The sequence below is a fragment of the Syngnathoides biaculeatus genome, chromosome 20 (assembly GCF_019802595.1).
Source record: "Syngnathoides biaculeatus isolate LvHL_M chromosome 20, ASM1980259v1, whole genome shotgun sequence".
Lineage (NCBI taxonomy): Eukaryota > Metazoa > Chordata > Actinopteri > Syngnathiformes > Syngnathidae > Syngnathoides > Syngnathoides biaculeatus.
Genome location: NC_084659.1, coordinates 6,229,823 through 6,257,033, shown reverse-complemented (window position 1 = coordinate 6,257,033; position 27,211 = coordinate 6,229,823). Strand labels below are relative to the sequence as shown.

Genomic DNA, 27,211 nt, shown 5'->3' with positions numbered 1-27,211 from the left:
CAAATTAGTTCAATTTACATTTTTACATAACTGTTGTTTAACTCCATCGATGAAGGACCGGCCCAATTAAATGTATTTTGCTCCACGTTATTTAATGGGTGGAAATTTTCAAAAATCTTGTGGAAATATGCGTTGGTAGAACTGTTTTAAAAATATTTACCTCACCTTCAAATGAAACGGCAAAATTCTGTCAATTTATCTTTTCACATTTAAATATTAGATCAATGCAACCTGGCCTATCTGTCCCTTTTTATTATTTTTTTTGGGGTCATGAGTGTACATGACTTCCTAAAAACTGTATCCATTTCAGCAAATCTTTTTCAATTAAGGTGCCGTCATTCCAAAGAAGTAGAAATAATGTGACAAAACGTCTTTTTTTTTTTTTTTTTGGGGGGGGGGGGGTTTCCCCCACCTCCACTTTTATTTTTCTGAAAATGTACACGGCCGTTAACGGTAGGACTTCTGGTAGCGGGCGCGGGCTCCGGGTCCACCGAACTTCTTGGACTCGCAGCGACGCGGGTCGGCCACCAGCAGAGTCCTGTCGTACTGGATCAGGATGTCCTTGATCTCCTTCTTGGAGGCCTCGTCCACGTCTGCGGGGGAAACGAGGACGTTAACGGTCTCAAAACTGATTTTGGCGGAAATAAAAGATTTTGCATCGTTATGGTCGTACTTACACTTCTGATAGTACGCCACCAAGGATTTGGAGATGGCCTGACGGATGGCTGCGAGACGTAAATATGAAAATGAATAGATGGGGAAAATGCGAATCTTCGGATTGTGGTTGCTTACCGTAAACCTGCGCAACGTGTCCGCCACCCTTCACTCGGACTCTGATGTCCACTCCGGCGAAACGCTCCTTGCCCAGCAGCAGCACGGGCTCCAGGAGCTGCGCCGTAAGATGACACGACCACTTACTTGTACGATCGATTCCAGACGTAGTTGACATTTGTGGACAGGCGGGCTTGCTCACCTTGTACTGGAGGGTGGCGGGCTCCACCATCTCCAGGGGTCTGCCGTTCACTTTAATCAGACCATTGCCTCTCTTGCAGTGGGCGACTGCGGTGGCAGTTTTCTGAAACGCCACAGGTACACACACACACACACACACACATCACAAATCGTCCTGTTTACGCTCAGCGAACTTGAGCGCGAGTCTACTTTCATTTTACGTTGATAATGTCAAGTTATACATCATAAACCATTATAAAATCTATTTACGAAACAAGCAACGTAACAGCCTAGCCTGCTAGAAGCTAACCAAGCAAAATACAACAACATAACTTGGAATTTGGCAACAATAAGCAGACTTCGCCTTTCAAATTCACATGCGATAACGTAACTCTACTAATATGTGAACTTTATGAAAATGACGGAGGAGCCTCGTAGGTGTTAGCCGGCCGAGCTAACGTTGCCCGGGCCACACGAGCTTAGCGGCACCGCAACACGTGAGCCAATTTCACCCCTTTAACTTACTTTGCGGCCAAAAACCTGGACAGATTGTAGGGGACCTTTCGCTGGCATGTTTCTGGAACACACAGGACCCGGTGTTTATTATGGAAAGGATGTTTCGTTTGGACTTAAAATGTACACGGAGATGGCGAACGTACCGTATTGAGCTCGGGTGCCGTACAGAGAGAGCGACGGGGTTTCACGGGCGCCAGATCAGGGGCTCTTGCGCGACGCTTCTAGCTCATTTGCGGCAACGCTTTGCTTTGCGACGGATAATCGTGCTCTACTGTACCTCCGTTTTCAATGGACATTACAGTCAACCGACTTTTTATACAGTTTAGAGTGAGACAGGAGCACCTACTATACGATTAAAATCTTTTTAAATTCTGATACGTCTACAGTTTATAATTACAGTTACTTTGCTGTATTTCCTTCAGTACTTTTATTTCCTTGCCAAATTTTTCTTTATGGATGGATGGATGGAAAATGCATGACTGTTGTTTGTGCAACAGCACCATCTGGCGGTGGTGAATATCATACAATAATGCATTTATTGTCCAATCACCTCGAGGCTAAACTTTTCTCATCGACTACAAGCTGACTCTTACCACAGAACACTGACGACAAAAGGTGTGCTGTGCTGAAATCAAACAAAACCAGCAGCCGGGCTGCGGTTTGTGCCAGGTTGCCTGTCAAGACAGCCGCACTTGTAGGCTCTAGGACGCCTCACCTCGGGCTGGTGTTGATCTTAAAAGTGAACACACCGCCGCTGACCAGCGACAGCAGGGCTCAGCAACCTTGTTGAGGTTGAGGGCTACTTCATGAGCACCGAGGGCGACGTGACCTGTCTGTGGCAAATTTCAGACTCAGTACATAAAATATTTTCGTTTTAATTTATTGTAGTAAATGACATTACAGGTATTTTAACATTTTAATTCACGTAAGCAAGTCGGATTCAGAATTGAAAGCACAAATAATAGTAACAATTGGTGGCCTATGATATTTTTAGAAAATACCTCGCGGGCGCCTTATATGGTCCTCATGGGCTACCATTCGCCCGCGGGCACCGCGTTGGTGACCCCTGCGCTACAGTGCAGTCAATTGACATTTATATTGGGAAAAATGAATGTTGACGATTGGGACCCGGAGCCAAGAACTCACCTTTTTAACAGCAATTATTGAAGTGAAAAAATACTGTGCATATGAGAAAGTCAATGGCAAATATTAAAGAAAATGTACACATAAACAGAAGTAATGTGTGCAGATGTCCACTATCGTAATGACCAGAATAGTTGTGCTGACTAAAGTTTTGGTACATTCTAAAAAATTCAAAAATCACACAAGTTCAAACGAGACATGTCGTAGTACCGCAAAAAGTAGCTCAAGTTAACTGAAGATGATGGTAAAATTTTCCAAATATTGCACAATTTGAAACGAAAACAACCATCAATGAAAAAAAAAGTTGTGCAAGTTAAAACGACAAATTGCCCATTTTATCGAAAGACACGCCTTATTCCCCTGAAAAGTCTGGGTTAGGACATGTTATATTCTTTGTTATGAGGCAGGAGTCGACGTCCTGACACAAGTGGAGACGAGACCCCGGGCCCGGACAACAAGCGTCCAGATTAACCTCCGTTTCCGCAATCAGCCCCAAAGGTCCTTCCCTCCTCCCTGGCCGTCTGCATAGGAAGCGCGTTCCGGCCTCGCTGGATTTCCCGTGTGTCAAGTTCACCTCGCGGCGTCCAGACGTCCATTTGGAACTTGGCGTCCAGATAACATGATCGCGTTTTCAAAAGACGGATTTTCCCGTCTCGTAGGCAAAAGTAGTAAATAGGAGCGCGCCATATATGTGCATTCCCTCGGCGCCGGGCCTTATGGAAACACATCACCTGGAGGCGCGACCCCGCCGACCCCGGCCTGTCACAGCGCCGTGAGCGCGAGACAAACGCGGCGAGATTTAGTGCGGAGGAGATGCCGTTCCCGGTCCGCCGCCGCCGCTCGTTTGACCATAATAGGCCAGCGCCGCGCTCGGGGGGGTGGGGACGTGTTGCCGGTAATCGAAGTTCACCCGGGAGAGGAGAGGACGGGGGAGCCCCCGGAGCTTCTGTGAGGTACACACCGGCGCCGTTGCCCCGACAACCCGGCGGGGAAAACACTCGTGGCCTCGCCGGGCGGAAAAGTCCGGCTCGGGATTGATGTCAACACGCCTTGCCTGTTCCGTCCTTCACAGAAGAGCCTTAAATAGCTGCTGCTGCTACCTGAGCAGGCCTCATTTCACTCCGCTGCGGCGCCATCTTCACACACCCGAAAAAAAGGCAGATCATTATCGACAAAAGGCTCCGTGGCGGAAATTGGACTTGGAAGTGGACTCCTAAATTTGGAATCAAATAAATTCTTCCAAATTAGCATCGGTCAAAATGAGGTTACTTTGTCTTCCTAAAAAGTTGCAAAATAAAAGCATGATAGCGCCCCAATCTAGTGCACACGTAAAACAATCGTAACCCAACTCAAATTGTGCAGTTAAAATAAAGATGACTGTAAATGACCCTAAAATGATGCAGTTTGAAATATGACTGATGGAAATGTTGCTAAAAGTCCGTAGGTTGAAATCACACGATCGTAGTAAAACGGCTGCGTACGACACGGAAAAGTTGCCCGCGTGGAAATAAGACGACATGTTCAATTGACATTAATATCCAACCATCCATTTTCTTAGTCGCTTATCCTTACAAGGGTCGCGGGGAGTGCTGGAGCCTATCCCTGCTGTCGAAGGGCAGGAGGCGGAGTACGCACTGAACTGGTCGCCAGCCAATCGCAGGGCACATCGAGACAAACAGCCGCAGTCACAATCGCACCGACGGGGCAATTTAGAGTGTTGTTTGGGATGTGGGAGGAAACCGGAGTGCCCACGCAGGCACGGGGAGAACACGCAAAGTCCACACAGGCGGTTCCGGGATCGAACCCGGGACCTCAGAACTGTGAGGCCAAAGCTTTACCAGCTGCGTCCACCGTGCCGCCTGAGATTAATATTAAAGATCAATTACCTTAACAGTTTGCAGTTTAAAAATGTGTGTGTGTGTGTGTTGTTTTTTTTTTTTAAGTTGAACAACCCAAAATTGCTCCGGTAAAAACGAGACTACCGTAAAGTTCCCCAAATTTGTGCATGTTGAAATGAGACCGTTGTAATGTTTCTGTGGTTAAAATGTAATAAGTGTTAGTGACTTAAAATGAAAAAATATGAAATGAATGTGGCCAACGCAGGCAGGCAGGCAGGCAGGCAGGCAGGCAAGGAGGGAGGGAGGGAGGGAGGCAGCACTTCCCCTCTGTTAGTGTCACTCGCCTCCTTCTCTTGTTCCATCGCTCTTATTTTCCGTCGTCTTTCTGCCAGTGTGTGTGGGTGTGTGCGTGGGTTCAAAGGTCACGCATGAGTCAGCGGGTTGAGGACGGGGACACGGCATCCGAAGCGGCCGTCATATCGCTTTCATTCTTATCGTTGTCGCCGTCGGTGGCTCGAGCAAATTTCGCGCTGCGTTTCCCGCAACATAAATGAAGCAACAAATGGCGGCCATTTTGTGTGTGTGTCCCGAGAGGAACGGCTGGGAAGTGGCGATGGGAAAGTGGGCCAACGCCGTCAGGCCTCCGCTGGAGAGCTCCTTAAAAGGCGTGGAGCGATGATGTCGCGGACTCTTTGCTCCCGCGCACCCCCACCTTGAAGTTTTGTTTTTTTTTCCCCCCTCCTGCAAGTCTTCGGCCAAACTCATCATGCAGGGAGAGAAGAAGGGGGGAAAAAATCCCACCGATGACTTCACCCAAGGCCTCCGTGCATCAGGAGCTGCCGAGGCTTGTTATGCAAGACGACACTTCCCACATTTGGGAATTGGAAAGGAGGAAGCGGAGAGCATCCTGACTCGACAAGATTGCCCCTTTTGCAGTTTCAAAGTTGTCCGCTTTTCACTTCGCGGGCCTTGAAAAGGTGCCAGGCGGTTGGCGTGTCTGCATCGCTGTTCTCCGGTTTCAGGTTTGAGTCTGCACCTTCCCGTGTGGAGTTTGTAAGTTGGAGGGTTCGTCCCGCATTCCGAAAACATGCTTGTTGGCATCATGATCGAATCTAAATTGTCCAGAGTTGTCCAAGTGTTATTTTTTCAGGAAATAAAAAAAAAAAACAAAAAACACCACAACAAACAAGAAAAGCCCATTTACAGAGACATTTTTTTTTTTTTTTACAGATATTATTGCAGTAGGCGGATCGGCTGGAAAACGTTGGCCTCACAGTTCTGAGGTCCCGGGTTCGATTCTGCACCCGCTCTTGCGGAGTTTGCACGTTTTTCTCCAGGTGGGCACTCTTGTTTCCTCCCACATCACAAAAACATGCAACATTAATTTGGGCAGGGAGTCACTGATGGTGCAGCGCTACACACGCACAAGGTTGGATCGATTCCCGCTCAGTGACGATGTTGATATCTGCCCTGCGACTTAATGGCGACCAGTTCAGGGTGGAGTCCGCCTTTCGCCCGAAGATAGCTGGGATAGGCTCCAGCTTTCCCGCAACCATTGTGAGGATAAGCAGCTTGGATAATGACATGACATTAATTGCACAGGCGTGATTGTGAGTGCAGCTGTTTGTCTTGATGTGCCCTGCGATTGGCTGGCGACCAGTTCAGGGTGTGCCCCGCCTCCTGCCCGTAAACACCTGCGATAGGCTCCAGCACTCCCCGCGACCCTTGTGAGGATAAGCGGCTAAGAAAATGGATGGATGGATGGATGGATGGATGGATTATTGCTGTAAATTGAGAAAAACTTGGGAAGTTCTGCTACTAGGCTAACGGCATTGAGGATAAGCGGCACAGACAATGTCAAAATGGGGATTAGTGTCAAGGAAGTTTGCTGTCGGGATCCATCTTGACTGTGCGAAAAACTATTTGTACATCGGGGAGGAGTCTGGGTTGTCGCGGAAAGTGTCGGTGGCATGCCGACGTGCGTTTCACGTGCATATTTTTTTCTGAAACAAATCGTCCGAAAGCCATTTCCCTTGAAGGAGTTTTGCGAGATGACTTTGAAACGGTAACGTGTCAGTTTGAATTATTAATTATCAGGGAGCGGCAAACATTTTTTGTCGTCAATTCAATTTTCCTCAGGATGACTATATCTTTATCTATGCTAGTGATGTATAGTGAAGGGTAGATCAGTTTATTGGTCTGCCACTAGATAGTTACAATGTACAATGAATGAGCAAATCGCCATTCATAATGTAGAAATACATAAATTAGACAACGTACAACAGAAGAATAGCTTTGCGTTCCGACTTGGACTTGGAGTCGTAAATTGGGACGACGACGTCGTCATTATTTCTGCATGTGGAGTACTGTAAAGGTTTTTGGCTGGGGGATTTTTTTCTGACGTCAGATATGCACCTCGGCTCAACGCATGATGGGAAGCGGCGGCGAGGTCAGCGCCTGCCACGCCCCGATTGCGCTGTGTGTGTGTACGTGTGCGTGCGCACGCTATCCGCAAGCCATCTGCCATTACCTGGGGAATGCTGTACGCACACTTTATGTACATATATGTACCCTGGCTATTTTTATCACTCCAGCCCCCACTCGCCTCCCACCTCCTTCTCGGTGAAGATCTGGCTAAATGTGCAGATTTCGCCGTGGATAATCCCCCGATTGTCAACAAAATCTCAACACGTGCAACGATGTTCGACCTTGACAGCGTGTTCGTCATTCTGCTTGTCGTTGTCGTGCTTATTTAGCGGCACAGAAAATGGCATCAAGTTGACAGCAAATCCAAACAAATAATATGGAGGGGAAACTGAATGAACTAAAATGTTGGAAGAACACAACAGTTACAGTTTGCATGTTCTCCGCGTGCCTGCGTGGCTTTTCTCAGGATTTCCTCCCACATCCCAAAAACATGCAACATCAATTGGACACTTTAAACTGCCCTGAGGTGTGATTGTGACTGCGGTTGTTTGTCATGATGTCCTCTGCAATTGGCTGGCGACCAGTTCAGAGTGTACCCCGCCTCCTGCCCTTCGACAGCAGGGATGGGCTCCAGCATTCGCTGTGACCCTCGTGAGGATAAGCAGCTATGAAAATGGATGGATGGATGGATGGATGGATAATGTTAACCCCGCGTCTGGCCCGATGACAGCTGGGTTAGGCTCAGGCACTCCTGCGACCTCTGTGAGGATAAGCGGATAGTTTATTAACACTGTGAGGGGAGTTGAGGAAAAAACATGCAAAAGTTGATGTGGAAAAAGACTACCGTTGTATATGAAAAGGAAATAAGAATGATTTGGAATAAATATGCAGTGTAAGTTGAATTTTTAACTTATGCAACAAAATATGCTCTGAAATATAAATGTGTATTCTTTTAAATAGTTTATGAATATAAAACATCATTTTAAATACAAGAAATCAGCTTTTGAACGTATTGAAATTGTAACTGTGAAAAAGTAGTTGCATGAAAAGATTTTTTTTCCAAACGGTTTGCTGACTATAAAGTGTTGATTTATGTTTTTTTTTTTTTTTGTTTTAACCTTCGCCGTAAACCAAAGCGAGCTCGACTGCAAGGCCACCGACTTGCGTGAAGCTGCGTCGCTTCCAGGCGTTCGTTCGCCGCAATACTGGCCTCGCTCTCTCTTCTCCCACCTCCGCCCCCCACCGTCCTCCACGCCCACCCACGTCTCCCCAGCCTGGACGACAGCGCCGGTAACACTTGAACATGATCATTTTCTCTAAAAGAGCACCTTTATTTAGAATGTAAAAGAACTGGTTGTCATGGGAACTACTTTGTCTGTATCTGTATGAGCGCAATGTGGAAATAAGATACCAGGCCTTTTCACATCTTTGGGGTCCACAGAATAATAACTGCGAGCCCAATTACACACCCCCAAAGGCAAGAGAAAGTTGTCTATTTGTGAGAAGAAGTCCAAATGTGACAAGAAGAAATTCATATTTTTTACAAAACAAAAAGTCTGAACCAAACACTTTACTCCCCAGAGCCATCAGCACAAGCTCGCATCCTGGTCCCCCGGTCCCCCGGTCCCCCGGTCCCCCGGTCTCGGTCCCTTGACACACACTATAAACATATGAATACAGTGCTGTTAATAGTTTGACTCCATGACATCAAGGGGGCCTGTATTTTTTTATTTGTCAGTTTAATGAAGCAACAAAAATGTCTTCCTCCCCTTCTTTTCGTCTCGTCGCACTTTTGCCTTTCTCGCCATGGCGTGCACGCACACATGGCCAACGATGAGGCGCTCTAAAGCGGGCACAGCGGCGCAAAAGCCCTGGTCCGCATGCATGCTGGCCATCAAGTCAGTTTGCTTTTTTTTTTTTTTTTTTAACTCACGTGATGTTGTTGTAGAGCTAAAGAGAAGATCCACTTTCGTGGTGCAGGCATAGCTAGCTAGCTAGCAAGCTCGATACCCGTGACAATCGCACTGGGTAACCACAAATGCAAACAGAACCGCTCATACCAGACTCTTTAAGTTTGTTTAAGTTTTTGCACGTTTTCACCAATTATCTTCCAACATTTATAATGTACTTAGAGATCTTTATTGAAATGATATGGCATAATTTATGAGTTTCCTCCGCAGGGTGTCCGAGCTGTCTCTTAGAGAACGGGTGAGGAGCTCGGTCATCCGGGAGGGGCTCAGTGTCGAGCCGTTGCTCCTCCGCATCGAGAGGAGCCAGATGAGGTGGCTGGGGTAACTGATCCAGATGCCTCCGCGGTGAGGTGTTCCGGGCATGTCCCACTGGAAAGAGACCCCGAGGACGTCCCAGACACGCTGGAGAGACGAAGGGATCCCTCCGGGAGAGCTGGAAGAAGTGGCTGGGGAAAGGGAAGTCTGGGTATCCCTGCTGAAGCTACTTCGCCTGTGACCTGGCCCGGAGAAGCGGAAGAAAATGGATGGATGGATGGATGGATAGATAATTTATTGAAGATGATTTTTTTTCAGACCCCCAAAGTAAGACTCATGGACCCCCAAATTGAGAACTGTGGAGTGACAGATGAGGCGTTCCCATCACCTTTGAACCCCAGGGAATGCAGCCGCTGGCCCGGCAGGGCCCGGGACCGTTGTTTGGAAACAGAGGTGGAATTGTTTGGACTGGTCTCAGCTGCGAGCATCTGCATTTTGTCATCCTAATACCGCAAAGTCGTCTTTACTTCTTTGTAGTGAGTGCGCGGCCCGAAAAGCGATGAGCTTTTTATTTCCACGTGGTGCCGGGCCGCGATGATTCACGCTGGCTTTTTGAGCGTAAAAACACGTTCGCGGGGCCCCTGGCACCGCGGCTCGATGCTCGAGCCTATTATTAGCGCCGGGAAACAAGGTCGATGGCCCAGCTTTGTCTTATTAGGCTGTCACTGCTCAAGCGGAGCGCTCGTACCTGACCCCCCACATGTGATGCCGAAGCAGCTGCGAGCCATTCCCAAAAACTTCATGTTGCTGTTTACAAAGGATTTGTTTTTCCTGTCAAGCTGGCAGTTGCGCGCGTGTGGTGCCTGAGGGCCGTGACGCGCCGTCCAAGGGGCACTTGAAGCCGCTCGCATATAGCATATTGTAACGGCTGCGTCATCGCCATGATGTAAATCAACTCCCTATGAGCAGTAGCTTTAATAACCTTATCTGTTGCTAGGCAAAACAGCAGCCCCTAATGAGGCAAATGCACTATGTAATATCCCTTGATCATGAGTTTGCCATTTTGTTGTGTTATTCGAATTTGTTGTGAGCATAGGTTGTCCTTTAATCCTGCTTCATTTAACATAGCGTCAACGTTAAAACTCTTGGCAAAAGTTTCCATTTTTCCGTTTCCATACTTGTGTTTTGACTGTTGCGTTTGCCCCTTTGCGTGACCACGTCCTATTTCAGGAAACGCTGTTGCATCAACAACTTAACACATTCTTAAAGCACTTCCCCTTTGGCATAACCGTCACTGGGCCGGTGGCGTGCAACAAGCTTCAGTTTCCGTACCGCTCATGTTTGACGCTGACTGTTTAGGAACGCCAACAGTTACAAAGAATCCGTATTGAGCAGTACCTTAATGGACACGAATGTACTGCTGTTCTATTAGCGGCGTCGCTTTCTGGAAACGACGGTCAGAGGTTTAAGAGCGCTGATAACGCTAATAAGTCAGCCGGGAGGCCACACCCCTACGCCGGCGTCCGCCGTTGATAGCGGCCACGGTAAAACCCGCAGGCCTCCAGTCACAACGGATCCAAACGGGCTCAACTGTTGCCGGTCCCGTTTGAGGGGGCGCCCTGGCATTCGCTGTGGGGACGGAGATCGAGTGTGGACAATTCCCGCTATCGTGCCCCCCCAACCGTGTCACCCACTGTCTACAGTTGGCGCCTTGGGGATGGAGAGGGCCGCTATCTGGAAGATAGACCCGGGGCCAAGCTTTCATGTTCTGTGCGGCTCCTGCGAGACGGAGGATTCACCCTGACTGGCGAAGGCGTTGACAACTTTATGGGTGGTGGGGGGGGGGGGGGCAATAGATGATTGGTGATATTCTTATCTGCAGCGGTTGTACTACAAATAGTGGCCAAGGGTGACTCTTGACTGGAGATGGGTGGAGCCGTCGGTCACAAGTTTTCACCATAAATGTGGTCTCCATAAGATCATCGTTAATGCAGCACCGATCATTTGTTTACGTGCTTGTTAGTTCGGTCTGTTTGCTTTGGCAAGCAGAGTTATCGAATACGTCGTAATTAATGCTGCTTTCGCTTTTAAAAGTAGTTTACTCCAATGGACATGTAGCGTCAGCGCAGAATGGCTAAAAATATCGCAAAAGACACACGATAATGAATTGTTTACATTCCAGTTTCATATCTTCTTTTTATTGGTCTGAAAATACAACGTGTGTTCTATTTAGAGGGTGGGCTGAACGTAGGGATGCCATTTTAAATTATTTAAGGAAAGGGAGGAACAATGGAGGAATGATATGAAAAGAAAGAGAGGATGGTTTGAAAGGACAGCTGGAAGTAAAGAAGGACGGGTCAAAAGATGTCGGAAGGCAGGAAGGATGAAGAAAGGAAGTGGCCCGTTTTCAAGTTTCCACTGCACAAACGCGTACCCAGGCTTGAAACTGAACACTGGCGCTAATCAACCCAAATTTGAAACTCTTCTTTGAATTCAAGAAATGATCCATTGAGAAAAAAAGTGTGAATATAACAATGTGATCAACAAATAATACATGCATATGGCACACAATTCCCAAAACCTGGACACACTGGCTATTCATCTATCCAATGCATATTTCTATAAATAAAATAGGACGTCATAAACGCTGCCTACTGCCTGTTATGTAATATTTTCAAGCGCTGCCTGGTTTTATTTGGTGTACACAGTTAGTCTAAAAGGGATTATTCAATTCTCTCTCTCTCTCTCTCTCTGTGTCAAATCCACAGTAGGTGACGTCACACTGCAGCTCCTCCACGGCGGGGATCTCGCGAGACGACGAGGCAACAATCCGGCCGCTCTCCTCTCGCGCTGACGCCGAGCTGCGGGGCTCCGATCCGCCCATCTCCCACCCAGGCCTCCCTCCACCTCCTCCCCGCAGGCAGGCAGGCAGGCAGGCAGGCAGGCAGGCAAGCAGGCAGGCAAGCAGGCAAGCAAGCAGGCAGCCCTCCCTCCCTTCCCACGCCCCAGTGCGCCGTGGGATAGTGCCACTATAAAGTATATCCTCTCTCGGAGGAAGATAAGAAGCCCGAGACGAGACAGGAGGGGGATGAAGATGGCGGACGCCAAGCAGAAAAGGAACGAGCAGTTGAAGCGGTGGCTGGGCTCCGAGACGGACCTCGAGCCGCCGATCCTCAAGAAGAAAAAGACGAAGGTGAAGTTCGACGATGGCGCCGTGTTCCTTGCCGCCTGCTCCAGCGGCGACACGGAGGAGGTGCTGCGAATGCTCGACCGCGGCGCCGACATCAACTACGCCAACGTCGACGGGCTCACCGCCCTCCACCAGGTTGGTGTGCCTAGCGGGCCCCGATCGCCGCTTTCCAGGGCTCCGAATGTCCCTTGAACACCTGTCAAGTGGAAGCAATTCTCCCCCCTGTTGTTTACCTACTCGGAGCCCCGGAGCACGGCCGCTCACACTGCTCTTCTCCCGTTGCTCCGCTGTGTAACTCCGTTCAGTAATATTTTTTCCGAACGTGTATGCAGCGAACCCAATGCCTCTGCGCGTTATTATTATTATTATTATTTTTTTTTTTTTTGCCTTTTGAAGATTACTGTACTTTCGTGGCCGTGAACACAAACCAGGCGATAGCCCGAGTCAGTCGGCGCAGTCTAATTGCTGGCAATGCAACAAACTATCGTTTTAGTACGATCGCTCGTGTCCTTTTTACTCTTTTGGTGCTTGAGTGCACGATTAGGCGGTGTTGCCCCGGTTGGTGTTGTCACCGAGTGGGACTCGTTTAATTATAGATTGTGCAAATTCGCGTACTGTGGCTAAGTGCTAGCAGGGAAAGTCGGTTTGTTGATAAAGCTTCCCTTATTAATGGTGGCTAGTTGGCGAGGAATTATCATTGCGTTCACTGGCTTGCGTTACCCACTTCTTGATTTAGTTTCTTGTCGTTTTGATTGTGAAGACATTCCGCACTGCTGTGTTGGTTTCATGGTGAATTACGGCTCGGTTAACAGGTAAATGCTAATGCTACGTTAGCTCAAGTATGGAGCTCCAGTTGGCCACAATCGATCATTTACTTTGGGATTCTTTAGGGAATAGTTAGACGGAAGTCAGTGAGCAAGCTTTCACCCCACAAAAGCTGAGATTTAATGACGTTCAAACTTGTGAAAGTGTGCTTTTAAATCCCCTGACTTGACAGCATTCCCGAGCTAGCTTCTCGCTCATTAGCGAGGCTAGCTGCCCTTGCAGGCAAGTGATGAAATGGCAGCTCTTTGGGCTGACGATTATCACCAATGATTCCTTTTTTTTTTTTTTTTTTAACCAAACGTGCTCGAATATCACATTTGTACATTCCTGTGTATGAAGCACGTTAAAAGATTGCACAAATACTCTTGTTGAGAGGCGCTCTGTCACTATTGAGATCTTCAGAAGTGACTCAGAGATGTGTACACGTTGAAGTTTCATTAAATTATGCAATTTTTGCTGCCGCAGCATTTATCAGAGTCTGTTCTTTTATTTTTGTATTTCTGACATCCTCCACTCCGCCAAAACAGCATCTGAAGTATTTTTTAGCAAAAGTCTTGATGACAGAAGCGTTGCTGTGAATGTTTGAACACATTTGTCCAGGTGCTCGAGTCATCTGGACTAGTGCGAGAATTCTGGTATTAAACCTGTAACCCGTGCATGGATACGGGGTGATGTCACGTCTTACTCATGACTCCAAAACTCGTGTGTCAACCTTTACTTATCTTGGTCCGTTTGTCAACGGCAGTTTATGCATCCCTCTCAGTCATTGTCGCCATTATTAAAATGTACAATTAATACCTCTGCCTTCCCTCCTTCTCTCTCTCTCTCTCTCTCTCTCTCTCTCTCTCTCTCTTTGCACAAAAATCACAATTGCCTTTTTTTGGGAGGGCGACTCGCAAGAGAGCGCTTCCCCATGGACGTAACCATCTCTGGAGAGGAGAGGCTGTCGTTTGTGTGTGTGTGTGTGTGTGTGCTGTAGGACATGTGATGTTTTTGCTGGGTGAGCTTTTTAAGGAGTTGAGGTGGTGATTCGGGAATTTGCGCCTGGGCCTGCGAATCCCAGATGTCACGATGACGACTAGATTTTCGGGAAAAAGAGCCTGCCCCGTCCATGTCTCTGTCACGTTGGTTTGGGAGACCAGGCAGGCCTCTCGCTCGGGTTTAGTGGGTATAGTGGCGTATCTCTCCCGAAAGCCGTTGACCGGGGCAGGGTTATAAATACTGCGGCAGCATGTTCTCCCGACTGGGTTTCAAGAGATGATGCTAACTTTGGCTATGACTCAGTCGGTGGCCTCGCTTTGTAGTGGAGGGCCCGGCGTAATCTGGCATTGGGAAGGAGTCGCCAGCCGCCTGTCACGGTGCGGAATGCCCGCGGTGATCAGCAGTACAACCTAAATTCCAATATTTGTTCCATGACATTACATTCGGTTTTCTACGTTTTGTTGCGCTGCTTCCACGACATTCATGTGTGCCGAGATTAGATTTTTTTTTTTGTTTTCATCCAATCACGTTTTAGCCTTGACGCGTAGCGCCGGTGTGATGGTCTGAGCGCTCCCCCGTGCTGAAAATTCCCCTTGTGATGAATGCGCATGCGTGACTAACGGGAACTCTGGGTACGTGGTAGCCGACGCTTAATGGGAAATCCCCCGCTCTCATAGTTCCCCTTATTCTACGTAGAGCGAGCTAACATATTATATCCTAACCGTAACCCTAAGATTAAAAACAAAAGTATACACATATCTGTACGTTTGCTGTGTTCGTCTGACTGAGACGTCCATAGCGAACATGAACACTCGGCGACAGGTTGTCGAATGTCACAAGTTGAAGCATGGATGTGGATATTTCAGGCTAGCCGGAAGTGTACAAAATATACGCGCATTCGCATTAATATACACGTGTGCACATTAATCACCAGAATATTTTTCAGCACCGGCAGCGCTCAGACCATCACACCGGAACCAGACGCCCCACCGTGCCGGCTCACCATTCATCCGTCATATCTCAAATTTGTCCACTCAGCAATTTGGATAATTTTCCTGCTGCCTTCTCGATGGTTGGTCAGAGCAAAACTGTTCAACGAGCAAACCATGTCTTGAGCATTCGCCGCACATGTAAAAATAAAAAAATTCTCGTTACTCCCTGAGAAGGGTTGCGTCAGGAAGGGCATCCGGCGTAAAAAAACTGTGCCAAACAAATATGTGCGTTCATCTGAGATGATACGCTGTGGCGACCCCGAAAGGGACAAGCCGAAAGAAACTCATTAGAGAAATATTGTTTCTGTACTACTCCAGCTGATACAAGTTCGACCACATAATTTTAGGGTTAGAATTGATAGTTTATGTATTTGCAACGTGATAGATGTGGATTAACACATTTTATGCCCCCACTGAAGGCTCAGGTACCAAATTCACGGCCAGCCTCTGCTCGAAGGTTTTTTTTTTTTTTTTTTTTTTTTTTTTTTTTTTTTTGTTTTTGGACTCGGCGCTGGTCGTTTCGGATCCAAACAGCAACGGGGTGTCGGTCCAGGTTGAGGTGGTGGGCACCGAGAAGTGAAAAGCGTGTCCCCTGCCAGAAATGTTCTTCAGCGTCCTCTCTGCTAAACTGGTCTCGGGAGCGCAGCATTCCGGGTGCCGTCGCCTCGGTCGCCGCATTCCTCACATGACAGTATTTGGAAACCATGGCAAAGAGCGAGCGGTGCAGACATTCCTCAGCTGTCACCTAAACACCCCCCGCCTTTCCCCACACCGCTGAGCTCCATCAAGCCAATTAGCGTGGAGGTAACCAGGGCTTGTCGTGGCCTCTCCCAGGAAAAGCTCCACACTGACCCACACCTGAACCTTTGCTTTTCTCTCCCAGCAAAGCCAAAGTTGCCCACGTCCGATTCGGCGGCTCTGCCCACAGCGAAAGTCTGCGGCTTTATCTGGAGCGGTCGCCATGGTGATGACGAATTGGGCAAAGAGTGTTGGTGGGTTTGCATGTACAGAGTGGGAGTTGCATAACTGAGAGTGAGAAAGAGAGAGAGTGTTAGGCAGAGCTCAGTAGTAGCAGCAGCAGCAGCAGCAGCGAGAAAAATGAGTCAGGTTGGCGAACGGGGTTGCTACGGAACGGTCGCGGTGGGCGCGAGCGTCGGGCCGGGGCGGGCGCCCTTCCCTGAGGTTCCTTGACAGTCGACTCAGTGAAATTAACCGTCGTCTAATTCATTGCAGATGACGGAAAGTAGTCAAGGATTGGAAAAAAGAACAACTGGACAGAAGCGTCCCAGTGTTGAGTGCTCAGTCGAGGAGCCTCGTGTTAGCTTCGTGAGCACTCTCAGAGCGTGTACGTCCCGTTCCGGTGTCAAAAGCACTCCATGCAAATGCTACTTTAAATATCTGCTATTTTACTGTGTTTCGCCCACTAATGCATACGTCGGCCTCCTTCCTCATTGCGTACTGCCAACCTCTCTTCAACTGTACTTTACTTCCCCCACTGACCTTTCTCTGTTGTCATTCTGAGAAGTTCTGCTTTTTGCGTTCTCCTGACTTCAAGCCCACAAGAAGTCTCTCCTCCTTTTCTTCTCCGGGAATCTTCCATCATGCTGCTGTTCTCTGTCAAGCACGCCACCCATCAGCTCGGGCCCCTTACTCAACATTTCCGAGTTATTGTTAAGCATCTTTTGGTCGCGACTCAAGGTGATATCCTACCTTGCTGTTTTTTGCTTCTCATGAACAAGAGCCAGACCCAATTTCTCTTTAAAAATTGTATTCTTTGATGGTGACGTCTTTTTACTGCGTTTTCAATATTTAGCCTCCAGGTAGCTCAGGAAAGAAACTCCGGAAGTTCTTTCTTAGATTAAAGAATTTGGTTATCACAGGGCTTCATATTCCAGGTATTTTCCCAAAATACCTTCAGGTGTTGCATTCTACTTAACGAGTCAATTTTTAACTGCAGCATTGACGCACTATCGTGTTTCTTTATCTGTATCGAGCTATTCCCTCCTGCATGATTTCAAGCCTTTGTTCGCAAAATGAGGCGCCCTCTGAGAGTCACTGATGCATTTCTAACATTTTTTTGCTGAATACATTAAGGTGCAATTTAATAATTGACGGAGCAGATTCTAGACGGTCTTGATTTGATTGCTCTTTTGTCGGCTTTGTCTAGTCTGGTTGTCTTGAGCTAATGAAGCAAATCGTCACATTCTTTTGATGTTAGCTGTTGTTCTGGTCCTTTGTAGCAGTGTGTCATAATTTTGATATAATTAACCACGCTGCTTTAAACCTCAAATCAGGTCAACCGCAATCTGTGGCCCCTCTTTTTGTTTTTTTTTTTTTTATATATAAACAGATGGCAGGAGAGAGCATGTTAGGCGACTATGGCATCAGAGAATCTCAGTTTTGGAGCTGGCAGCGCTCGGTGACTAAGCGCGTACATTCTGACGTCTGTAATTGGCAGGTCCCTCCTTGTCGAGTCGACCGACCCCATAATCATCCGGCAGGAAGTCCCTGTAATGTTGACGATGCGATGCCAGCTCGGCGGCGGCCGTGACTCGCCGGTGACGCTGGCTCGCTCACCTTTCCGAGGCGGCGCTTCCTCTCCGTTCAGAAACAAAAGGCAATGAAGTTATTTTCGGAACACGTAGCTGTAGTTTTCTCGAGTGTTCCAGAGAAGCGCGGTGGCAGGTTGGGACTGGTTCACTCGGGGTCGCAAGAAGGAATTCCTCAGAGGGAGCAAACCTGCAGCTACGCATCCAAGCAGACTTGACCCGGGCCCAAAATCAGCTTTCTAAAAAATTTTGAAGTCCTCCTTAACTGCTTCCCTCCCACATTCATTTTTCAAATGTTTGGAGGATGATGTCATGTCATCCAACTTTCCTCGTACCCTGTGGCATCGTGTCTGTTTTCTACGGCGACGGTGGAGGTGGGCGTTGGATGGTTTGCGTTTTATGAGCTGGCTTGGAAGTACAAACACCTGGACGAAGAGACGGCAAATTCCACGTTGCGGAAGTGCCCTTGTCCATTTGTCGTCTGCCGACAAGGATTCGCTACACGAAGCCATGTTCCCAAAACACTTGATTTTTTTCAAACTGTTCTTCGAATGCCTTCACTTCATTCCGACAGCTGTTTTCAAAGCAGTTCGTCAACTTAAAATGTTTTTACTAGCTTTTTCTTTCTTGTTAATATTCCCCAGTAGGACGTGCATAGGTTTCCCCCTAAAGAGTGGAGAAGGTTTTTTTTTTTTTTTTTTTTTTTGAAAGAAACGTCATGCAGATAAAAATCAAGATGGATATTTTGTTGGCGGTATGATGACGTACAGTCAACTCATTGAGTTGAGTTGAGTTGACTCGGTCAGGCTTTTTGTACACGGCGTTCCTCATTCATTCCTTGAACTGCATCATCTTTTCTCACAATTGCAACACGCATTCTATTTTTGACTACATCTATATCATTTGTTCAGAGTGAGGTGCCTAAACTTGTCTGACGTCCGACACGTCTTGTCTTTTCTGATCAAAAGCTGAACCAATCGCAAATTTGAAGCGACGTCTTCAACGGGAACTGATTGTCAAAACCTGAATTTCAGACGAGCGGGACGAGGTCCTCCATGACGCTTACCTTAAAAAATGAAAATATTGCATTAATATTACAGTTTTCTAGCGTTATCAAGAAAGTTGTGAGGCATTATGGTAATCCTTGTTTTATTAACCGTATGTCAAATTGCATTTGGAGAACTCTCAATGGTTGTACAGTCAAGTGTGTTGTTTATTTATCAAAGCGTTGACAAGATGTGAGATTGAACTAATTTGCTCCAGTGCGCTTTTGCTTGTGCTTTATAGAGCTTGAAGGCCACGTCATCCCATCCGCTTAAATTGAATGTTAATTGACTGCTGAGTGAATAATTAATTAGCCCTTGGAGCGACTGAACTCATTTACATGTGGCGAGTCAGATTAGGATTTATGAGGAATTGTCAGATTCAGTCAAAAATTGCATCTCTTGTTTCCCTTCTGCCGCTTTTAAGTTGTTAACGGGGACAGAATAGAGTGATGGTGGCCTGAGCCAAAGATCGCAAGTCATTTCAAGTTTATGATTGTTTATATTGATGATTTCAACTGTAAATATTTGACAAACTGCAATCCCAAAACCCTTCAATATGCGTAATTTCAAAATCATTTTACTTGCTGCACTATCATACCACTTTAGCTCCTCCCTGGCAACATGCAAAGCGGGATGGACTTCAACATACTTTCTTGGAAGTAATTACTCGACTGCTTAGTCGTTGACGTTTGCTTTTTCTTTTTTTGAAAGGCGAAAACATCCATTTTTAAAAGCAGAAATCATATTGGGGAGACGTAAAAAAAGCCATATTGCCCAGCCCCAATTTGGTGGCATGTTCTCAAAAATTGTAACGCGCTGGGGGACAACCAAAAACTGAATTTATGAATTATGAAGCATGATTACGCATGACGTGGGATGACTGTACCCGTTTTTACCGGCACTTTTACGATCGGTGTTTTTTTCAGTCAGCAGCACCCCGCCAAGGAAAGGGACGTTATCTCGCTTCCCGGATGTTCACGTGGAGGAGGTCTCGACCAAAATGACACGTTGGTGGCTCTCCAGGATTTCTCAGTGAGACGGGCGATCGGAAAGCGTCGCCGGGGCCCTGAAGAGCAACAGGAAGTGGCTGTTTATTTTTCTCATTTCCTCTTTGGCGAGGTTGCCTCCTTCCAAACCCCCCGGCCCCCCTCGCCTGTTTTCATCGCACACGAACGTGCGCGTACCCCGGTTGCCCGTCCATATTGCCTCATAGTTGTAAACGGGGTTCTACTCGGGAAAATCTGCAGCCCGTCTCGTCGGCATTTTTATTTTTGAAAGCCCCTCTTCCTCAATCATGCTCCGCTTTTCCACGGGAATCCCAGGGCCATATATGGTCGTCCTTGGTAGCTGTGTGCGCGTGTGTGTGTGTGTGTTCGAAGTGAGCTCATCCAGTAGTGTGTAGGGACCCAGCTGGTCGGCCCCCGCGGCCCCCCTCCCCCTCGTACCCTCTGGCCTCCCGATCCCGGCCGCGAAGCACAGGAGGTCTCTCGTGGCTCACATGAATTTCCCAATCTCTCTTTGAACGTTTGGGATGTTTTTCGCGTGAAAAAGTGCGGGCCCTCGGACCCTGGCGTCCACAGAGGAATTCCTTTTGTGGAAGTTGCCGCGAGAAGCTCCGGACGACGAGGGCCGGCAGGCGTGGCCAGAGCGCCGCCGATGCCTGAAAGCCCCGAGGCTAGGAGGAATACTTATCTGGGAATTTCTCCGCTGGTATGCTAGTCCGGGGCTGAGAGAGGGCACTTTTGCGGTCGGCGCTGTTGGGTGAAAGTGGCCAAAAGCGCCAAATAAATGGACACAGGAAGGCTGAGAAAGGCCGTCGGTTCCTCAAGGCTGTTTGGCCTTCAATTAGTTTCTGTTTCGGATTCAAAATTGTCTCCAAAAGAAATAATCGGTTCCAGCGGTTCAACGTTTTGCCATGAAAAAAAACTTGACATGTCTGTGACTCATTGCAGCGAGTTGATTTTCATTTGGTTAAAAAGTTTACATTAAATGTTTTTTTTTTTTTTTGTGTGTGTAAAACTTAAGTATGAAGCCAATTACCTAATTCATGTAAGACTTATATATGAATTAAAAAGTTAAATGATTACATTTTGCATTAATTTTATCCTTTCAATCCACAGTTTCCTTTTCAAAGATATATATATATATATATAGGAGTCATTTAGTTTTTATTGTGCATAATTAAATGAATCCAATAAGATGTCATTTGAGTCAAAATTCAAATCTGAAATATTTTACATCCATGCAGATGGCCATCTGTTAATTTCTCACTGCTCCATGGATGCAATTTGATTGGCTGTCCAGTGGCCAATCAGACAGCAGATCCATTGTTTGGGCCATCACGTGCTTTTTCACAATTTTCCTGTCAGGATTGTTTGACGCTTGGACCCCCAATTAATCAATTTTAATTCGTTAATTTGACTGTTCTTGTCTTTTTTATGGTGTAGCAAATTTTATGTAAAAGCAGAACTTAGCAGTTTGGTCGCTTTATTTAGGGACTTTTCCAACCCACCTAGCTAGCTAACTAACTACTTACTCTGCATGCAGTGATATTACTTGGTGGGTGTTTAATTTATTTGTTTACCAGCCCTCATCACCCACTCCTACCACAACGTTGTACCGTCACGTGTGTTTTTTTTTTTTTTGTTTGTTTTTTTTTTAAAATCGTCCCCTATCTTGTAGGCTCCGTGCGCGACAGAGCCTCCCTCTCGCCGCCTGACACCGGCTAAACAGGTTTGAATGACAACGTGCCTGCTGGAAAGTGACTCACTGCCACTTTGAATGCTCCGCTGTGCAGCAAAATGGCCTTTAGCAATTTATTGAGTTTACGGCGGGCGCCCGTCCATCTCCTTGACCGCTGACTGCATTTCCATATCGTGTCATGCATTTCATCTGAAAGGAAAATTTTAGTTACGTGTCAGCTTCAGAAGTGGACAACAATACCTGCACGCCACATGTACATATTTTGTTGTTTGACAACCCAAATAAATATTGATCTGAATTTAATTAATTTTAAAATGAAATTTAGGAAAGTTTGAGATTAATTTGTTGCGTTAGGAAATTAACTATGCAGACCTAACTATCTTTTTGAACAGAGGATTATTATTCAATCTCGATGTGTCCATTTAAATGTTTCTGGATTTTTATACCGTCCCCAAAAAAAAAAAGCCGAGCTATCTTTGACGTCCGCTAGCCAGCAGGTCAAGTGTGCTGTTTGTTTACAGATGCGGTGAGGCAGTTACAATTTTTGTCCCTTCCCTAATATGTTCACTCTGGGAACCCGAATAATCCCAATGCATAATTACCCCTTTTTTTTTTTTTTTTTTTTTTGGTTCTAGATAAGATGAAAGAAAACAGATTTTTAGGTGTAGTTTTGAACAAGGAAGAAAGAGCGCGGAAAAATGGAGTCGAGCTTTCGCACTTGAGTTTGACGCCTATGCTCTCGAAAGTCAAATGGAGCGTGTGATTGTCCTCCGGGCACATTTAAGTGCTCCGCTTGGGTAAATACAGAGACGTCGTTGCTTTTTAAATATCTTTCTGTTGTTGTCCACCTGTAGCTGAAGATGTTCCCCACGTGCAAACACGTGAGATAAGCTCAGCGCAGATGCTCTGCAGCCTTAGCCATCTACGGCCATGCAAAGCAACCAAATTTGGAAGAGGATTGCAGGCAGATAGACGTGTGCCCTGAACGTAAGGCCACTCTCTCTGTGTGTGTGCGCTGTCAATGATTTTGTTTCCATAGCAACCCCAGCAGAGTGCGTCAGAGAGTGTGTGTGTGTGTGTGTGTGTGTGTGTGTGGTGTGTGTGTGTGTGTGTGGTGTGTGTGTCGGTGTCCGGGCGCTGCGTTGAAGGATCGCGGGTGAGTGGGATTTTCATGTGTGCTGTGGTAATTGCAAGGCTAGGAGTGATTGCACATGGTTAGCACGCTGTCAGAGACGTTGGCATGGCCGACTGGCAGTTTGGAGCTTGTGGGTTCAGCTTTGTGTGGGTTTTCTCTGGATCCACCACACATCGGGGGAAAAAAAAAATTGTCATTGAAGACTGATTTGTCAAGAGCTGTGAATGCTTCTTTGTCAAAATGTGCTCTGACACTGATTAGCAATTAGGACTGCAACATTACATCTGCCAGAGCCGGTACAAGTCCACTTACTTACGTTTGACCAATCGTTGATACAGTCATCTGATAACGCCTTCATGTCTTGCTGTTTTTATTTTTCATTTAAGTCATTTATTGTTCAAGATTTTCATTCATACTGTGTACCCGAACGCAGCTCACATGGCCACTCGCAGGTGCCAGCGTAATTACTCTAGAAATGCATGAAAAATAACATGGAAACAAATTAAAAAAAAAAAAAAGTGCAGGACTGGATGGAGTAACCAACAGCAGATTTTCATCTGCACAATCCACAAGCTGCAAACAAGTTCATTGTGAAACGTGCAGTTGTGTCTGCAAAATAGATCACAATTTGGGCTCACGATGATTAACGGGAACTTGTCATGATTTAAGAAAAACCAAAACATGAGCCTGATATTAACACCTCATTCTCAGATATTATTGGCCAACAAATTTGATCTCAGCATTTCGCTTACATGGCTTCTAGCAGAAAGGCTGGTTGGTGTGGTGTCGGCGTCTTTACGAGTAGCGATGATGGAAAAGCGGTATCAGTTGGTCAGTTCGGTGTTGGTCTATGTGTCCTGACGTCGGTTGCTGACCACTGCATGGTGTGCTGGATATTATTTTTATATTATTATTATAGTGATTCCCAGTGCGAGCTCACTGAATTGCTCAAAGTTACTGATGTGCGACAACTAATGCATCATGGTTGATTTCTCTTTTTCTGCCGTTTTGTGAGGCTTGGTGCAATGAAGGTTTGGGGAAAAAAAAGTATTGTCCTGCAAAGTGACTGAAGACGCATGTCTTCCCACGTATTTCTTCTCCTCCTCCCAGGCCTGCATAGACGACAACCCGGACATGGTGACGTTCCTGGTGGCGCACGGGGCCAGCATCAACCAACCTGACAACGAGGGCTGGATCCCCCTCCACGCCGCCGCCTCCTGTGGGTACCTGGGCATCGCAGAGTGAGTGGCGTACCCGTAACAACGCACCACATCCCATTGGTTTCCTTTGCGGCCAGCCGCACGGCGTCGTCTCATACGATGAGATCGAGGTCACCTACTCCTTTTCGGCGAGGAGGCCCTACGTTATCAGGAGGATATCGAAACAGGCTAAAGAGAGAGCGCAGTTCCCATTTCGTGACCTGATTTACTGGAGCCGTGCGGGGAGGCCGCGCGGTTAGCTTACATTGTTTGGAAGCGTTGGGAAAGAAAATCATCTGCTTCGTAAGTGCCGGACAGTGGAAACGAGAAGTGGAGGCACGAGTGAAAGGAAAAAGGTCAAGTCGCTGGTCAGACGGATGACTAATGGAGACATTGTGTCACAGAGGGAAGGAGAAGAACAACAACAAGGAGGAGGTGGCCCGATTTTTAGTCTGACAAGCGAGCAACAACATCTTGGGACCACAAAGCAGCCAATGTAGTGATGGTAACCGAGGGGTCAAAGGGCGGAGTGTGGCCCGGGGGTCCATTCTGTTCTTTATTCAGGGCCCCGAGATCATTCACTTTGAGATTCCTCACATACTTGGTGCGCTAATGTAGCCGTTTTCGGTTTGATTTCCATGTATGTTTTTGATCAATTCATCTCATGAAATTAGTTAATTTGGCCACCCCGTGGCTGAGCTTTCCCGAGGATTTGTAGCCCTCGTTAATTAAGGAAAAAAAACTGCTAAAAAAAAAAAAAAAAAAAAAAAAAACACATACACACACACACACTTTAGCTTTTTTTTTTTTTTTTTTTTTTTTTTTAATTTTTTTTTTGAAGCGCTCACGCTATAAATGACCTGACCCATCTTTCCATTTTACAAATCAAATGTGGCCTGTAAAATGAGGTTGAAATGTCTTGGTTAAAAAAAAATAAAAATAAAAATACAGCCAAGCAAAAACACTCTTTTAAATGTATAATTTTTTTTATATTAAATTACATTTGACAACAATATAATTGTTTACTAGCTTTTTATTTTACAGTTTAATATGATGGGACTCTTAATATCACTGATATGATGCAATGCCCATCCCTGTAATTTATGATCATGATGGCACTTTTGCAGTGTGTATTTCCAAGGTTCAGTGTTGACTTTTGACATGGTGTAAACTTGATTGTAAATTCAGTAACCTGGCCGGTGAATAAACGCAAACAGCCCCGAAGGGGTCCCCGGTCAATTTTTCGCCGACGTCATTCCCTCGAACGCCGGCATGGTTAGAAAAAGTGTCTTGGTGTGTCGGCCGGCAGGTACCTCATCAGCCACGGGGCCAGCGTGGGTGTGGTGAACAGCGAGGGCGAGACGCCGCTGGACATCGCCGAGGAGGAGGCCATGGAGGAGCTCCTGCAGAACGAGATCAACCGGCAAGGTAGGCACAAGACAAAGACGGAATCATAAAGCTATTATTTTATAGGTGGCTGTTTTGAGGTGAAGCGCCGTATATGAAAGTGGTGAGCACATTGGCATCATTAGGCGCCCCATCATGCACGTGTCAGTCACCTGCATTTTCCATCCGCTTGCATAATAGCAACTTCCCTGAAAAGTCACATCATTTCTATTCTTGGCCTCTGGCTGTGAAAGTGTGTAGATGCATTCCTACGGCACCTCAATCGCCGTGAGAAGGAAAAATCATTTCGTGTAGGTGGAGCCTGGATCTGTTTGATTGAGAGGACAAAACAGACTCATTTGGGACTGTCGACTTATGATTTGCACATTGTTGCTGTTAACCAGAAAACTGGTACGTGGTTAATATTTTTTAAAATTTTCTGTTATAAATCAGTATTATTGGTCTCTACCCCTGTCATCTATCTTTACTCACTTTTAAGACGTATTATTCTTCGCTCTGTGTGTGTCACCTGTCGTCTGTTCAAATGTGTATCCTGAGCGAGCTTTTTTTTTTTTGTTTGTTTTTTGTCCCGCCGGCGGCTGTCAACTTGGAGTTGTCTGAGTCCTTGATGACTGTCTTCGCGGCTGGAAAGTCTCCGGCGCGCGAGAAGAAACCAGCGGCGGCCTTACGCAACTGGTTGTTTTGTAACATTCGTATGTGCCTGTAATGTGATTTTTGTTGACCTTGTTTGCTGCAACTCTTGCTTCAATATTCATATTAGAATGTACATCACAAATGAATACATAACTTCTTTTTTTTGGTCCACGGAGATTTGGTTTAATCTGGGTGCTCAGGTGGTAGCTGGGCTGTGTTTGTGTTTTAAGAAAACACCAAATAATAATAATAAAAAAGTCAGCAGCTTTGAACTGCTGCCATTTCCTCTGCTGGCTGGCTGGCTGGCTGGCTTTTTGTGCAGTCCTACTTAGAGGCCATTAGGCTCCCTGCTTTTTATAGCCGCCGTGTAGGCAACCTCCCAAGAGATCACAGGGACGACCTACCGGGCCGGCGCTCCGTTCCCGACATCCACTTCAGTCCTGTCTTGTATTGTTGCACACTTGTGGGCCTCAGCATCATTCTCCTCTCTTGCTGTCGGAGTTGAAGAGCTGATTAGCATGTATCGTGACCCTGACGCAAGTTTTCGCTTGCGGTAAGGGTCGAGCGTCGGATTGTTCACTGCGTAGCCTCTGGTTGGGAGAAAGGAAGGTAGGAGATGAGATGGGAAGGAAGGGTAAAAAAAAGGAAGTGAAGAAGAAAAAAAGCTGGTCTTCAGGGAAGAGAAGAATTCAAGACTCATGAAATGTTGGCGTTCCCTAAATTTAAAAGACTTTGATTTGTAACCCCGAGGGAAGCATATCCTGTGCAACACCTGATTGGGATTCAAATAAGTCGTTACATCCTCGAATCCCTCCCCAATATTTAACCTTCCCCCCTTTGCGCCGTGCCTCCTGGCCTGGTTTCCTCCTCAGGTCGCTGTTTTTGTGGCGTAACGCTCAGATGACAATTCAGCAGTGTTTTCTGCTGATTTAGTTTAAGCGCTGGATCGAGTGTCTGGAGAGACAGTGCAGGCCTGTGCAGTGTATCACGCCGACACGTTGACCCACTTAACTGGCCGCTAACTCACCGTCACGTCGACAGAACCCTGGCTTCAAAACCTCTTCTCCGCACCGCAGCAAGCACCCGGAAGTTGAATGCGAGCAATGTGGAATTACAGCACACCTTTTCACCACGTTGTTGTCGTTTTCTCGCAGGCGTGGACATTGAGGCGGCCCGCAAAGAGGAGGAGCGCGTCATGCTGCGAGATGCTCGCCAGTGGGTCAACAGCGGGCAGATCCAGGACATCCGCCACGCCAAATCTGGAGGAACGGCGCTCCACGTTGCCGCCGCCAAGGGCTACGTGGAGGTTTTAAAGTAAGCGCTCGGGCCCCGACGCGACGCCCAGCTGCCGAAGCGTGCGTAATGTCGGAGGATCGGAACTGTCCGATGTGACTGAGCGATCCTGGTGCTGAAAATGTCTTCTTGTCATTAACGCGCACGCGCGAATACAG

General features: G+C 46.9%; 2 protein-coding genes across 6 annotated transcripts in view; one reads left to right on the top strand and one right to left on the bottom strand.

The window, feature by feature from the left end:
- Positions 1-387: 387 nt before the first annotated feature.
- Positions 388-1,718, bottom strand: rps16 (ribosomal protein S16). The gene is made up of 6 exons (XM_061807778.1): positions 1,611-1,718; positions 1,477-1,528; positions 974-1,075; positions 793-889; positions 678-725; positions 388-593 (listed from the first exon to the last, which is right to left on the bottom strand). The coding sequence occupies exons 2-6, from the start codon at positions 1,522-1,524 to the stop codon at positions 448-450; spliced, it is 441 nt and encodes a 146-aa protein (XP_061663762.1). The 5' UTR covers positions 1,525-1,528; positions 1,611-1,718; the 3' UTR covers positions 388-447.
- A 6,291-nt stretch (positions 1,719-8,009) lies between these two features.
- Positions 8,010-27,211, top strand: part of ppp1r12a (protein phosphatase 1, regulatory subunit 12A) — a 34,352-nt gene continuing 15,150 nt past the window's right edge. For 3 of the 5 annotated variants that reach the window (XM_061806163.1, XM_061806162.1, XM_061806164.1), the window contains exons 1-5: positions 8,012-8,165; positions 11,869-12,425; positions 23,632-23,762; positions 25,030-25,148; positions 26,915-27,074. In XM_061806163.1, coding sequence (XP_061662147.1) covers positions 12,189-12,425; positions 23,632-23,762; positions 25,030-25,148; positions 26,915-27,074 — 647 coding nt within the window. In that variant the 5' untranslated portion in view covers positions 8,012-8,165; positions 11,869-12,188. Of the gene's footprint in view, positions 8,166-11,852; positions 12,426-23,631; positions 23,763-25,029; positions 25,149-26,914; positions 27,075-27,211 lie in introns of those variants that run through there. The other 2 variants (XM_061806160.1, XM_061806161.1) reach the window with 2 other exon arrangements.